The following is a 14979-nucleotide window of genomic DNA, read 5'->3' as shown; positions in this document are numbered from 1 at the left end:
ATCGTGTAGTATATAATTTGATAAGAATTTATTAGTACGAGAGTTTTGAGAGGATTTAATTCAGTCAAAGGGTTTATAAGTAAATATCCTGTTATATTCAATGAGTAAACCGTTCGATTAATCGCAAACTGCAAAAGTGCGTAGTTTAATTAATAAAACGTGTAAATTTCTTCAAGTGTTATATTTTTAATGTTACAAAATGGCACGAACATTTTTGATTACCTGAAATTTATTACTTTATGAGAACGGGGTATCGTGAGCCTAATCGATCTGTTATTTACTCTTCTATCAGACGTTTCCATTCTTCGGTGTTTTACCAGAACTGTTGGATGAAGACGGTCGATTGATCGAAGGGGAAGGAGAGGGATTCCTAGTTTTCCGTCAACCATGGCCAGGAATGATGAGGTCGCTGTTTGGAAATCATCAACGGTTTCAGAATACGTATTTTGATAGATTCCACGGATTCTATTGTACGGGTGACGGTGAGTTAATTATTCCTATTTCGCAGTTTGGTTATTTTACACACTCGACAGTTTGTTTATGTTTAATGAGCAAACATCCATGCAAAATTCGCCTGGTTAAAGAATATTTTTAATCGTTATTATTTTATACAAGAAAACATCGCACAAATGTTCACTGATCTTTTCCACTTTGAGGAAAAAACTACCCTTTATATTAAAGGCATTCACTTTATTCATGCTTATGTAATTTTTAAATTACGAAAGATATTGGTAAATTATAGCACAAAAAAATAGTCAAAAAGAAATATTTTGACAGAAAATTTGATTTTTGTCTCTTTTATAATCTCTGAAAACAGTACAATGTTTATTTCAAACATATTTTAATATGTTATACAAAGTAAGAGTGATACAGAAGTACAATGTAATAAATAATAAATAATTTAAACAATATGTACCTCTACTATAATCAGGAGACTTTCCCTTAAATTGGTCAAAATTATTAAATGAATCCATGATTACTAGGATAATGAAATGGCAGTAAAAGATTCCTTAAAGAATTGAAAACTTGCAGAAAACAACTCATCTTCATTTTTGCCCATTTGCAAGTTAGGACATGCATTAGTAATCATATCAAAACAAACATTTTTTATATATAGAACTATTCAATTGTGCATATGCAGTCGATTCAAATTTAAAACCTTACCGTTGATTATTTTGCCGATCTCGTGATTAGTGGCTATTTCTCGGTAAATCCTCGAAGACCTCGAAAGTTACTTAGCCAAAGGATTTCTATAATTAAGGCCAGCGTATTTCGCGTCCTTGCCTAGTTCTTCTTCGATTCTTAATATCTGATTATACTTGGCGGTTCTGTCGGTTCTGCAAGGTGCTCCAGCTTTGAATTGACCAGCTGACAATCCCACTGCCAGGTCGGCCACGAAATTATCCTCCGTTTCTCCCTGACACGCGGACACGATGTATCCCCAATCGCTTATTCTCGCTAGTTTCGCGCAATTAATCGCTTCCGTCACGGTTCCAATTTGCGACGTTCTTAAAACAATCGTGGTGGCCATTTGCCTCTCTATCGCTTCCTCGATCCTGTCGATGTTCATCGCAGTTAGATCGTCGGCGACGACTTGGATCTCTTGGTCCGCCAGGGTGAGCCAACCGTCCCAATCCTCCTGATCGAATGGATCTTCGATCGACACGATGGAAGGAAATTCTGTTATGTACTCCAAGTACTGGTCTCGGAGTGTTTCAGCCTCCATGTACTCGTCAGGGTCGGAGTCTTCTGTCTTGAACGCCAAGTCGTATCCTCCTGGTGTCGTAGGAAAAGGAAATTAGAATTTCAATTTTATTAGTCATGCAGCTTCGATCGGATACTAATGTTTCTTGATTTTTTTAAGCTAGTGGCACAAAATGAAATTAAATAAAATTACAGTAATTTTAAAGTGTTTCGTAGGTGTACAGTTTTGAAATCAAACAGACAAGAGTTATACATGAAAATACTTTGAATTCCTATTAGAGAATTGTATTGTGAACAAAATGGTACCTACGTAATTCAATAAATATGTATCAAAATTTAAATGTGCCTCTGAGTTTTTTTTTTAAATCGCCACGAACTTTCTAGACCACCAATATCTTGCAACAGTAGAGAAACCCTTGTCTGTTTGGATGTAATTTTTTTTATCACATCAACATGAATTGAGATTTTCAGCTCTTATTATTTTGATTCCAGAAACTACTTTAAATTGAAAAAAATGTTTGTTTGTCACATATCTGTCTCAACATCGAACACAAATCATAAAAATGCATCAGGCATAATTAACGATGAACTACCAAAAAAAGTAAATTAATTGGAATTTTAAAAGCTGTATCGGTTCTTTTCTCTTTATAAATCGTGTCGATAGCTCGAAAAATGAAGAATCTTCTGAATAATACTTCTTTTAATCTACTGCGTGGTTCAATAATTAGGAACCGCCATATAAATGAGTCTGTAATGGTTCAGGCTCCATAAACATCTGTTAACCTTCTTTATAAAAGGCGCTGGCCGCCATGTCCAGGGCTATCACAATTTTTCCTTCGTATCCTGCTTCCTTAATTGACTCATCTAACAGCATCAACGCCTCTCGGTCTTCTTCTAATTCAGGTGTGAAAGCGCCTTCGTCACTAACAGAGAGTGGCAGATTTATTTCCGCAGTGGTGGCAATTTTTCTCTCCAGCACTCTGTACACCTCTGTGCCCATTTTCAGAGCGTCGGCGAAGCTTTCAGCGCCTGATACAATTACAGAAAGAAAGATACAGAGAATCGAGAATGAACAGTCGCAAGAAAAGTGGTACCTATAGGTAAGATCATGAATTCTTGGCAAGGTATCGTGTTGCTAGCATGTCTGCCTCCACTGATCATATTGAAACTTGGAACGGGTATATACAGTTCTCCGTTCTCAGCTAACTCTGCGATGTACCTGAAAAAGTCAGGATATCGTTAACAGCTGCTTGCATAGCTTACGAAACATTGCTATCAATCATTTTTTAGACGATTCTGTTCTTCTATCAGTCATTTTACTTGTTAGATCTATCACATTTTTCGATAGAATTACTGTCATTTTTTGTTCAAGGTATCGATGGATGAAGTAGACATAATTTGTTTGGTATTGCAATAATGGTATTTATTTAGTATTTCAATTCTTAATCTTGCAGCAACGTGACTTAGGCTCTCTTAGACAACGATATATTACAAATGACAGGAAATATACAAAATAGAAAATTATTCGTAGAATATTTTCTTTTATTTGTTTCCCATTATAATTTTGCATTACGGTAAAGTTGAAAGCATTTAAAATAAATTAATGCTAGGTTTTAGGACTGAAAGGTTTTCATTTTCATTCTTTATGTCTACGAGCCTTCTATTAACATATTCCTAAATATGTACATTATTGTTTTGTTTATATATTGAGTACATTGAATTAACATGTCTGAAACTTTGTTTATACTTAAACACGTTACATTTCAATTAATTGTAGGGCAGTGATATTAGAAAGAAAATAGAAAATAAATTCGGGTTTATTTGACCTAATAAATGAAGAAAATACCTGTAAACTGGAAGTCCTTTCTTCGCCGCACCAGCCTTGCAGCAGGCAACGGAAACAGCAAAGATAGCGTTCGCACCTAACTTTGATTTATTCTCCGTGCCATCCAGTCTGTTCAATAAGCTGTCTATTTCCATTTGCTGGCAGGCTTCCAGCCTGGATTTCAAAAGTTGCGGTGCAATTATGTTATTGATGACGTCGACAGCTCTAAAGACGGAACGTCCATGGTACATGGCTTCGTTTCCATCCCTCAACTCCTGTGCTTGGTTAGGGCTGGGCCATAACACAGTTGGCACCGATGATCTTAATAATCCAACGTCAGTAATTATGTCCACTTCCAAGGTCGGATCCCCTCTGGAGTCGAAAATTTGACGGGCTTTAATCTTTTGAATTGGCATCTTGTTACTTTTCTGTGTAATGTGTTTTTTGAATTTTAAGGGATGATGGGTGGAAGATTGTCTGGGTACTGAATTCTGATGGCGGAAAGTGTTGTTAAAAATTTAGCGTTGTTGATCAGGATGCATGGTTAGGAGTTTTATTTTTACGAGAAATTTGTTAAGGTTTCTGTATATCAAGCCATGGTTGTAGCCATCTCCAATGAAGAATAATTGAAGCTCGACATATGGACGTGTACTTTTTTAAATTTTCAGGCGCGAGTTGGTGCACATTCTGAGAATTCATTTCAATAACACTTTTTAAGGCTTTGTCTAGATTAAAAAAAAATAATTATCTGTTGATCATAATATAACATTATATTGCCTGCATATTTGTTGCATGTTCATCATCTGTATTTACTATATTTGTCTGTAAATTTCTCAATTTTAGTCAAATTTTAGGAAATAGTTTTGAGAAAATATTAAAACGTCAACCTTTCTACTTTCTACTTAATACAGTTGATTAATAGAAAGATTGAGAACTTTATTATTAATGATATATAAATTACACATTTTTTAACAAACTTTCTGTAAAATGCAATTGATCATAGTTGATTTATTATTACGATAAAACAAAATATTATTCTATACTTGTATGTATGATCTTAAATTAATAACTGTCTCTATTTTTTAATATGAAAATTCATCTCTCAACATAGTCCTCTTTCACCTTTAATAGCAACCGTGTCTAATTTCACTGAAAATATAAAATCTTAATGCCGGTTCTGGAAAACCTTGTACATCGAAGACAGTATTTATTTTAAATTAACAAAGATTGAAATCATGATTCGAAGTACGTTTTATTTGATTTCAGGAGCTAGGCGTGACGCTGACGGTTATCTGTGGATAACAGGTCGCATTGACGATATGTTAAACGTTTCTGGTCACCTAATGTCCACTGCAGAAGTAGAAAGCGTATTGACGGAACATACCTCGGTGGCCGAGGCCGCTGTAGTCAGTAAACCGCACCCTGTGAAAGGACAATGTCTCTATTGTTTCATAACGCCCAACGATGGTTCGGTGTTTGATAAGAAGCTTCAAGATGAGCTTAAAAAGAAAGGTAGGGCGACATATCTCGTCTCTTCTCATGAAAGAATTTAATTGATGTCATCAAAAATTATTAATTTCAGCAATTTCAATTAAACTACATATTTCATGCAATTTTTACCACTCTTGCGACTCTTTTGCAAATTACAAATTATATTCAACAGATGCAAAATTTGTATATTGTTTTATAATATTCATTATATTATGTATATAATAGTATTATTTATGATAATTAGTGTAAGAACCGGAAGTGGAGGGTAGCTGAGACGTTTCTCAACAACAATTTCCTTTACAAAAATGTCGGATGGTGCTTCGTTTTCAAATTATTAACGAAAAACGTCTCGACTCGAGCTAGCCTCTCGCGGCTACTCCGACGCTGTGATTGATTGGTGTGTGATTGGTTTTCGTTAATAATTCAAAAGCAAAGCACCATCCGATATTTTTGTAAAGGAAATTGTGGTTCAGAATCGTCTCAGCTACCCCCCATTTCCGGTTCTTCCACTAATTCTGGGACACCCTGTATCTTATTTTATATATTATAACACTGTATTAGTTTTATCATGACTAAAGATGGTCTTTTTATACTTTTTATGGTTATTTTAGTTGAATTATAACTTGTTCAAAGTCCCACCTTGCCATAGAGAGGAAAATTTATAAATACATAAACTTCACGAACATATATATATATATATTTATAATAAACCATTAATTTGGAAACATCAAACCTATCATTTAATTTAGACAAATATCTTTAATGTACGTAGATGATACGATTATTCATGAGACTAACTGTACATCATGCAGTATAAGTCGATATTTGATAAACGAACTCCGCAATTTTTATTTTCAATTTTTCAATTGATTTTATTGATGACCAACGGCTTAATTCGAGTGTATATTTGTTAACAGTGCGCGATAAGATTGGCGCTTTCGCTCAACCAGACATCATCCAACACGCGCCCGGTTTGCCAAAGACACGATCAGGGAAGATTATGAGACGTATACTCAGAAAAATCGCGGCAGGAGACAAGAACGTCGGGGACACCTCGACGTTAGCCGATGAGAACATCGTCGACCTCCTCTTTCAGATGAGGCCGCAGGTTTAAAGATGCATCATCGACGTAGCCATCATCGAAGGAAATGCCGTGAAACCAAATCTCCGGTTATAGTTACTCAACAAAAATCCAAAAAAAAAAGAACGCGAAACGTTATTGTTAAAAGCGACAAAAAAGAGTAACTTGTTGAAGTCGAGAGAAATTTAACCCTCTACTGTATAACATACTCGATTGGGAATCTAACAAAATCTCGCTAAAGTTATGTGACAAAGGAAGATTGTTCATTAGACAATTTTAAAAAATTGAATTTTTCTGGAGTTGTACTCCGAATGATGTTAACAACGTAGCTATTTTTTGTTTCAGTTATGAAACCAAGAATATTATTGTTATTAATATTAAAGTATCGTATAAACTGAATTCAAAATTCTATGGTTTTTGAAATCCTGCGATATGGTGAAAATTTCTTTGAAAATTCATAATAATAATAAATTAAATATTTATCTTAGGGAATGTCTTATTTTTAATTATACATAAACTTTTTAGTTTTCAATCTTTCCTTGCGAGTTAACTTTGCGAAATTTTGCATGACATTTTCTTATGGAATGATCCAGTAGCTCGTAGGCTCAGTCACTTGTTATTCAGGTTGAGTATTAATTAATTCATTGACACGTAAGCAATTAAAAAATAATTACTTTATCGATGGATAAAATAAAGTTCGTGCAGTAGAGGGTTAACAAAGAGAATCGGGCATTGAAGTTGTGTCTCAAGAACGAAACTTCCTTTCCATAATAGAATCGTTTCTTTTTTGTTAATAGCTAATATTTATAGTACTATTTATCGATTACTTCGTAGGCAAGTATTGTGCGGTAATAGATGCTGTTCCTTTCGCTAATTGCCATTCGTTTGACAGCCTTACGATGAAAGACCATTTGAACTGTACTGTTCGCCATTTCAAAAGATGACTTGGGCGTTACGAAAGTAATAAAAGCGAGACGTATGCTGTGGGAATACAGTACTGCTTCGCTATTTGAATAAATTTCCGTTAGGTATACTTGAAACGAAGGTATCCACTATTTAGGTATCTTCGACTCGAGTGGTCAGTTTAAGTACGATGAGTTTCGGGAATAAATAAATTCTCGCCTGAACCTTTGTTCATGAAATCTTTGAATAAATCCGTGTTACGGATACTTGAAATGCAATCACTCTGACCACTATTCAATTATCTTCAACTCGAGTCGCCCATTCGAGTTCGATGAGTCTTCGGAACAAATCGCCTGAGTCTCCGTTCGTGACATATAACGATTACGATTTTTTTTTTCAAGCAAATGGGCACTACTGTACGGTAATAGTCGTTCCGAAAGCAAAGCGAGAATTATTTTAAAGAATCGCATATTGAGGAACTGAGGAAATATTGAAAATCTATGTATAATTTTTCGAGAATAAATATTATACACGCGTTAGTCGAACTTGGTTGTAACGAGCACAGATATATAGCGAAATCATGATTGTAACGAACAAAAAGCCACAATGATTATTATTTACACGTGTTCCCATGCAATTATTCATCTTTATAACGAGCGTACAGCACACGGATATATCGTACGAATTCTGGGAAATTTGAGAAATGCCAAAGTGAAACCGTTGAAATAAACATTAATTTTAAGATTTATTATTAAAAATGGTAATTCAAGCCATGTTGTTAATTTGTATAGTTTTTAATCACAGTATGATAATGTTAAATACAATTTATTTATCGATAATTTTAAAACCGTACACTTAATATCGAACGCAAGTTGTCTGTACTTAAAAGCTATACTTTGACTGTACAACTACGAGTGCATTGTAGTTGTCGCAATCATATTAATACAAATAATACGTAGATATGTAGGTATACTATTCCTTCTTTTCTCTATTTATTTCCTTTATTGAATGTATTAAAGCGCAAGTTATTTGTCTGTAATTAAAAACTATACTGTGATCGTGTAACTACAAGTTTATTGTAGTTCGTATAATTCGCATTTCATATAGTCGTGTTAATGTAAATAATACACATAGGTATGTAAATATATTATTTTTCTTCTCTAATATACGTATATTTTTTTTATTTGTTCTTATATCAATTTATTAAACGAAAAAAATTGGAGGTTGATTTAATTCATCACTAATAAAAAATGTAATAATACGTAAGGGGTCATCTTCAGTTGAATTTATTAAATGGACATATAAACAAAATTCACTAAAATTAATATATAGAAGATGAAATTACTCCTTTCGAGCAGGATACTATGAATGAAAACAGAAAAGATTTTAAGTAAATAATTAAAAGGGTGGATATACTAAAAAGGGTGAAGATAAATATGATTAAATAATAGTTTATTTAAAATTGCAAAACGATCATCCTTTGATCTGTATACAAGCTTGTTTATAAATATTTAGCGTGTATTCGTTTTATCGAACAATCTTTGTCGATCATCTGGTTATGATCGTTCTAACCGAGTTTGACTCTATATATTAATCCTTGCGCACCGATTGTCTTCGTAACAATATTTTACGAATATAATGTAGGCGAGTGTCAAGACGAAAGACGTGCAATATAAATGCTTGACGAAAGGCGTGCCATGAATGCTCGATATTGTTGAGATACGAAGAATTTTATAATGCGCACGTTCGATGTATGCGTTGAAACTGATTCATCGATCAGTATGAAAGTATCTTAGGAACTTTTTAAGAGTTTACAAACACGTTTGAATTAATTATATACGAAACGAACATGCCATGTCGCGAGAATCAGAGATGGACGAAATTCTCATCCGAATAAAAATATTAAATAACGAATAAAAGTTGAGCAACCTTCGACCAGTTATTCGTTCGATAAAAATTATAAACAGAAATTATATTTCACGTTGAATAAATAAAAGCTTATCCCGAACGATTCGATAGGATTAACGTTGCGAATTAATACGCTGTTTTTATTCGCCAGCAATTATTCGAATAAAATTTCGCCCATCTCTGGCGACCATATAGCGAATTTAGGTTACAGCTCGAAAATGTTACAGCTCGTGAACCTAATTTGTTTCTGTTTCGAAGCGTAACTGGGTCATCGATCGTTTTCAAATCTCGCAAAATACGTTTTATTCTCGTTTAGCTTGTTCGTCGTCACGACTTCCGATTATGATAATGTTTGTACAGATTCTAACTAGCTCACTTTAATCTGTCAAGATAGTTTATCGACGATTACAAGATACGAACGAGGTTTATGAAAGTACTGCAGTCTGCCTTCAATTGAGGGGGAACGTCGCCATTGCAGCCGAAGAAACGTTAACATTTGAGAATTTTTTCTTACGATGCAGAGTGACTAATACAAATACCTCATACGTACTTTAAAAGTACATACTTTGAACAATATTTTTACCAATTTTCAGGAGAAAATGTTATTCTTTATGGAAAATATGAGCGTTTCTGAAGTACGATCTCTGACTCTAATAGATAGAATGGACAACATTAGAATTGTTGGAAACTAAAAACCTTTAAAGTTCAAGGCAGAAAGCTTTATATCTTCATTAATTTTTTTTCGAATTTCGTCTCAATAAATTAAGATAAAATTCTTAATATGTTAAATCCTAAAATACTCTATTGTTTAGATGTTAAGATTTAAAACTACTATATTCTTAAGATGTTTCATTTTTCAGATATTGTATTCTTAAAGCATCAAATTTAAAGAATACCGTATTCTTAGAATGTAATATTTTAAGAAAATGCAGAAAAGAAACACCGATTTTTCGAAGTCACAAAGATGACGTTCCCCCTTAAAAGAGACATCATAGAAGTATTGTATAGTCGACTAAATAGTCGAGCCGTGGAAAGAATCGACTTGGAAGACCTTTTAGTGCTCATTCCGATAAGAGAAACTTCTTGCCAATTCCGTTGGGTAATGGCTAGTGATGGAGTCGAGCGAATCGCAAGTTATGCCGAAACTTGAACAAACAATATTCGTTTAACCATTAATTCGTGGATGCAAAATGGAAGTATAACGTCTGGCATTTCAATTCTTGAATGAGATAGCTGTGAGACAATCTGGAGTAAAACTTTGTAAGATAGCAATTTACACTTTACAAGCAATTTACAAATTAACGCTTTATCAATTTTTCTGTAAATATATAAGAGACGAAGTTATAAAACGCTTCCAAAACCATCAAGGGACGATTCATACATTTTTCTATATTTAAAAGAAACGAAAAATCATAAAGTGTATAGGACATGGGGACACAGATCAAAGACTCGACCGAAGGCACATGCTCTCGAATCTTGGTGAACGTTGGCACATGTAAGATCACACGTGCCTTTAGTTCGTATCTCTTTGGCTTGTACGCAGCTTAATACGACGCTTGAGGTATCTGGGACGATTCTTTCTTCGTATCAACTGTAATTGCACGTGGATTAGCGACAGCGTAAAACGGTCGATTCTCAATTTCCTTTAGGTGTACGGAAAGCCGTTATAGCAAGAGAAATGGCAAACAAGACGCATAGCAACGGGTTATTTAATTTTAGCAAATTATTTTTTTTACAGTGATCGTTCCACGCTGAGGAACGCGACAGACCTAAGTATACGCACGATTATTAACGCACTCTACATGAAAGACAGCGTTTCCTGTAACTTTTTAGAAGGCTGGTTTTGAATGAACTGTTATATTATATATATATATATAGATATATAATTAAAAAACGAGCCGAACGCAACGTTGCCTCGTGCTCCTTTTAGGGGCATGTCACATACATATCATTCCTCGCGGAACAAATCAACTATAGGTGTGATAATGATATATATATACATATAAAAGAAATATATATATACTGTATATTAAATGGAATAATGCAAGAGGATAAAATATATATATGTAAATATATCTATGTTAAAGGATACAATTGTTAATGGTCTCTCAAGTGAAATTCTGTTATTCATTTGTTCATTACGTAGCAGTCGCTTTTTCACCCTATCTGGTATTCATCGATGGAATCATTTCTAACGGTGTCATTAAATACAAAAGCTGTGTGAAGCTTTAGGATGAGAAATAAACAATTTTACGCTTAATCGAGTTGACTTATCCGACTAACATTTCCGTTCGTCCTCTCTGGTGTACATTGATCCTTTCATTACTTCTACCAGCTTGAGTTTTTTAAAAATAATCTTTACAAGCAATCGAATTAATAATTTCAACTCTTAGATTTGGACCCTCTGCAAAACTCATGAAAATTTTCGTAAAAGGTTATTCATACAAATTTAAGTCATTTTTAGATTTCATTAAATGATATACATAAATATGAATACGTATTTAGATTAAATTTAATCAAATCATCCCTTTGATATGTTATTTAAATCATATGTAGATAATGAATCTATGTATATGATTTCTTACTTTTTTAAATTCTTGTATACATATTCGATGGAAATCATACAATTTACGATTTATGTATAATTAGTATGAATAATAATATCTGAGATAGTAACAGCAGGTAATATTTCTACAGAGTATAAAATAAAGTCTCTGTAAGCATCTGTCTGTTTGTTCAAACCAATCTCTCTATTGTTCAGAATAATCTCCAGAACCACTTGACGGATTTTTATGTGGTTTTCACTCTTATATAAAAAGTAAGTGACGAAACAACTACTCAAATACTAAACTACTCAATAGTACCTACAAATGCTTCTGATGAACTTTAATTAAAAAATGAAAAGAAATTCAAATTTCCCACGGGAAATTGGTATCGCCATCTAGCGATGAATACGCCGAACTAATTTTCTGTTCTGGGATCTATTCTCGAGTTTCGTGTGAATTTAGTCGTATACGAACACTTTCGTATGGCGTGTTTCGTGTACGAATCGTTCACATACGAAAACGGTATTCTGAAGCACTATACGAATCACTGATTCGTATACGTATGAAATTACAGTATTGCCAGATTTACACGTTGGAGACGAACCAATGATTGTTCAACTTTAGAAAATACCAACGGAAATATATATGGCGTCCTGTCAATGTCACGTCATGTAACGTGTAATTTTCCGTAAACGAGAACGCTGTGCAAGAGGCCTTAGCCGCCTGTTTATTACACTCAAGTTGTAATGTTTTATTGGGGCCACGGGATGCGACGGTACTTCCGAGTGACCATGGGTTTTCCCAAATTTAGAAACTTGGCAGTATTATCCGAGAATCGTTTGCGAAAATATCGTGGAAAGAATTGTGCGAAACGAAAATGTGCGATGAGGGTAAACCAACTAAACGAACGGGGAACATATCCCGCGGACAAAAACAAATTCTTATTGAATTTGTAGAATCAAACCCAAACCTAACGAGGTCGAACTTTTCGGCCGACTATACATGTAAGAATGGGCAGCGTCTGTGGCAAGAAATAACCAATATTTTAAACGCTTCGCCAGGGGCGAAGATAGATTGGAAACAATGGAAACGTGTAAGTGTTTACATAGTGTTTATAAGTGTTTTATATTCAATTTTGCAAAAGCTGCATTAACATATTTTTTGTCCTTTGTAAAATAGACGTGGCAAGATTTCCAAGGAAAAGCCAAAGCAAAGCAGTCTTCCATTAACAGAAATTTAAATGCCACAGGTGGTGGTCCGTTAGATACAGAAAGTTTATCAGTGGAGGAGAAACGTGTTCTAAACATAATCCATGCAACACAGATAAAGAGTGATTGCAATATAGATGAAACGCCAATACGATTTGTACGTAAATATGTTTAAAAATTGAAAACTATATCCAAGGTACCAAAATATTACTTTTTCCATTGAAGGACTACTCCGAAGAATATTTGGATATAGACATAACCAATGAAAAGGTGGAAACACCAGACGCTCAACCTGGCCCTTCAATAATAGTGGAGAGACCGACTATTAAGATAGAAAAAGGTAAGTAATAGCTGATGTATTTTTCTATTTATATAGAAACGGTTACTGTTATGAACTTTCATAACAAATTTATTTACTTAACTTTATTTTAAATATTTTTATTTATAAGTTAAAAGTGCCCGCTGGACATGCCAATTACATTAATATATTGCTTATTTATAGTGAGACAGAAACAGCCACTATGTCGAGCTACACAACAAAAACAAACCTCTGGCAAGAAATCTCAGGCTTCAGTGCTTCTGTTTATTTATTAAAGGCTTTTAACCAATTCAGGTCCATATGCCCTGGTCAAATGATGTACAATCTTATACAATATATGAACTTACTACTAGTGATAACTATATGAACTTGTGGGTAAGGTGGTGATTAATTGCGAGTCGGGTAATAAAACAATTTGATCTTTATTTCGGCAGACGCGTATCTCGCGGTCTGTCCTTGCCGACATCCTGTACAGAACTAAATCTTACGAACTAGCCATTCGTTCTCCCAAGCATACCCACGAAAATCTTTCTCACTTGCATTCACGCAACAAATGCATTCACCCTTAGTAACATTCGAACCAACCGAAGAAACATTCTTACGACACTCGAACTTATAACCTAAACAGTCACTCATCGCAGTCGCTCGGCATGCACCTCGATCTATCTGTCCAGACATACCACTTAGAAAACCTAAACATAAGGGCGACGATGCGGCGCCAGCTCCTCGTCGCCACAAACTTAAGACTACTTATATTTACTTGATTATACAGAATATGTAATGTAGTTTATATACGTGTGTATTAGAGGTGTGTTTAAAGCATTGTTTGGATTACTATAATACGTATATTTTGATGTTGTTATAGTTCGGAAAGTGTTTGAGGGACGGAAAGATAGTGGAGGCTATATTTGCAGTTTATCTGCAATGAATCTTGGGATAGCCCTGAGGGCTTAAATTGAGGACCCTTGCAGGAATTGTTCAATTTCATAAGATGGAAACCATCCCAGCTGTTCTAGGTCTTTTATCATCTTCCTCCTGTGTTGATTGAAGAGGGCGCCGCAATCCCATAAGATGTGGTTCAGGTCTTGTAAGGCGTGTCCGCAGCTGCAGTTGCTATTTTGTGTAATGACCACCCTCGAGAGGGAGGCAACCAGATTGTAGTGGTTGCTTCTGTATCTGGAGATTCAAGTCGTTGCACTCCTGGGAAAGTTTCGATTATGGAACCATGGTTTTCTCGTTGATTTATAATATAATCTGAAGTAAACTGTGCCCTTATTCCCTGATTCATGGATCCAACTTCTTTCAGAGTTGGTCCACATTGTTGATTCAAGATGGTAAAATAGATCCGAGCAGGGAATGCGGTTGTTTGGGTTTAGGTAGACTGTAGAGGCTTCCTTTGATGCTTGGTCTGCAAGTTCATTTCCCTCTATGCCATGGTGAGATGGTATCCACGCAAAAGGAATTTGTTTGTTAGGGTTGCTAGTTTGCCTGATCTGAGATAGTTGTTGTTTAATTTTTATAATATATTATTTTACAATCTTATACAATACGAACTAGCCATTCGTTCTCCCAAGCATACTCACATTAGTGTGCTGATTGAATATTTTCCCATTGAGAGCTTGGAGTGCACTAAGCGAGTCGGAACAGATCAGATATTTATAATTTGTGTGGGATGCAGTTAGGTTTGTGGCCATGTTGAGAGGTGCACATTCAGCTGTAAATATTGATGCATGTTTATTGAGGCTAAGTTTTTTTGTGTACTGGTGAGAAAGGCAGACACAGGCGCTCCTACAGAGTTTGATTCGTTCATTTTTGATCCATCTATGAATATTAATGTGTGGTTCGGGTAGAGTTCTTCTATGGTGGTTTTAAATTCTTCGTTCGCTACTGGCGAATTTTGAAGTGTGGCTCCTATTGTCGTGTTGATTTCTTCTGTAGATAGTTGTATAGCTAATTCTGATATGGTGGAGTTCCATTGATCTGGATGGTGTTGA

The 14979-nt window shown here is 34.8% G+C and overlaps 3 protein-coding genes across 3 annotated transcripts in view; 2 read left to right on the top strand and 1 right to left on the bottom strand.

The window, feature by feature from the left end:
- LOC128895080 (acetyl-coenzyme A synthetase) overlaps positions 1 to 6593 on the top strand; it is a 29363-nt gene extending 22770 nt beyond the window's left edge. Inside the window, exons 9-11 of the mRNA XM_054157328.1 lie at positions 293 to 482; positions 4796 to 5041; positions 5938 to 6593. Of these exons, the coding sequence (XP_054013303.1) occupies positions 293 to 482; positions 4796 to 5041; positions 5938 to 6134 (633 nt within the window). The 3' untranslated portion in view covers positions 6135 to 6593. The remainder of the gene's footprint in view (positions 1 to 292; positions 483 to 4795; positions 5042 to 5937) is intronic.
- LOC128895090 (enolase-like) lies at positions 1057 to 4113 on the bottom strand. Its single transcript, XM_054157361.1, has 4 exons — positions 3551 to 4113; positions 2799 to 2923; positions 2488 to 2733; positions 1057 to 1776 (listed from the first exon to the last, which is right to left on the bottom strand). Exons 1-4 carry the CDS (start codon positions 3943 to 3945, stop codon positions 1232 to 1234), a joined length of 1311 nt encoding a protein of 436 aa, XP_054013336.1. The 5' UTR covers positions 3946 to 4113; the 3' UTR covers positions 1057 to 1231.
- Positions 6594 to 11890: 5297 nt separating the features above from the next.
- LOC128894816 (uncharacterized) lies at positions 11891 to 13260 on the top strand. Its single transcript, XM_054156829.1, has 4 exons — positions 11891 to 12551; positions 12638 to 12823; positions 12892 to 13006; positions 13169 to 13260. The coding sequence occupies exons 1-4, from the start codon at positions 12336 to 12338 to the stop codon at positions 13258 to 13260; spliced, it is 609 nt and encodes a 202-aa protein (XP_054012804.1). The 5' UTR covers positions 11891 to 12335.
- Positions 13261 to 14979: the final 1719 nt, after the last annotated feature.

Source organism: Hylaeus anthracinus, unplaced genomic scaffold (genome assembly GCF_026225885.1).
Source record: "Hylaeus anthracinus isolate JK02 unplaced genomic scaffold, UHH_iyHylAnth1.0_haploid 4, whole genome shotgun sequence".
Lineage (NCBI taxonomy): Eukaryota > Metazoa > Arthropoda > Insecta > Hymenoptera > Colletidae > Hylaeus > Hylaeus anthracinus.
The sequence above is the reverse complement of the archived record's forward strand: the minus strand, read 5'-3'. Positions and strand labels throughout refer to the sequence as shown.

What these genes read in the sequence shown, in the direction of transcription:
- LOC128895090 (XM_054157361.1), bottom strand. Translation starts at nt 3,945, where the DNA reads ATGCCAATTCAAAAGATTAAAGCCCGTCAAATTTTCGACTCCAGAGGG. An exon ending in AAAGGACTTCCAGTTTACAG is followed by an intron (nt 2,924 to 3,550) that starts GTATTTTCTTCA and finishes TGACTTTTTCAG; the next exon opens with GTACATCGCAGAGTTAGCTG. An exon ending in ATTCATGATCTTACCTATAG is followed by an intron (nt 2,734 to 2,798) that starts GTACCACTTTTC and finishes TAATTGTATCAG; the next exon opens with GCGCTGAAAGCTTCGCCGAC.
- LOC128894816 (XM_054156829.1), top strand. Translation starts at nt 12,336, where the DNA reads ATGTGCGATGAGGGTAAACCAACTAAACGAACGGGGAACATATCCCGC. An exon ending in ATGAAACGCCAATACGATTT is followed by an intron (nt 12,824 to 12,891) that starts GTACGTAAATAT and finishes TTTCCATTGAAG; the next exon opens with GACTACTCCGAAGAATATTT. An exon ending in GACTATTAAGATAGAAAAAG is followed by an intron (nt 13,007 to 13,168) that starts GTAAGTAATAGC and finishes GCTTATTTATAG; the next exon opens with TGAGACAGAAACAGCCACTA.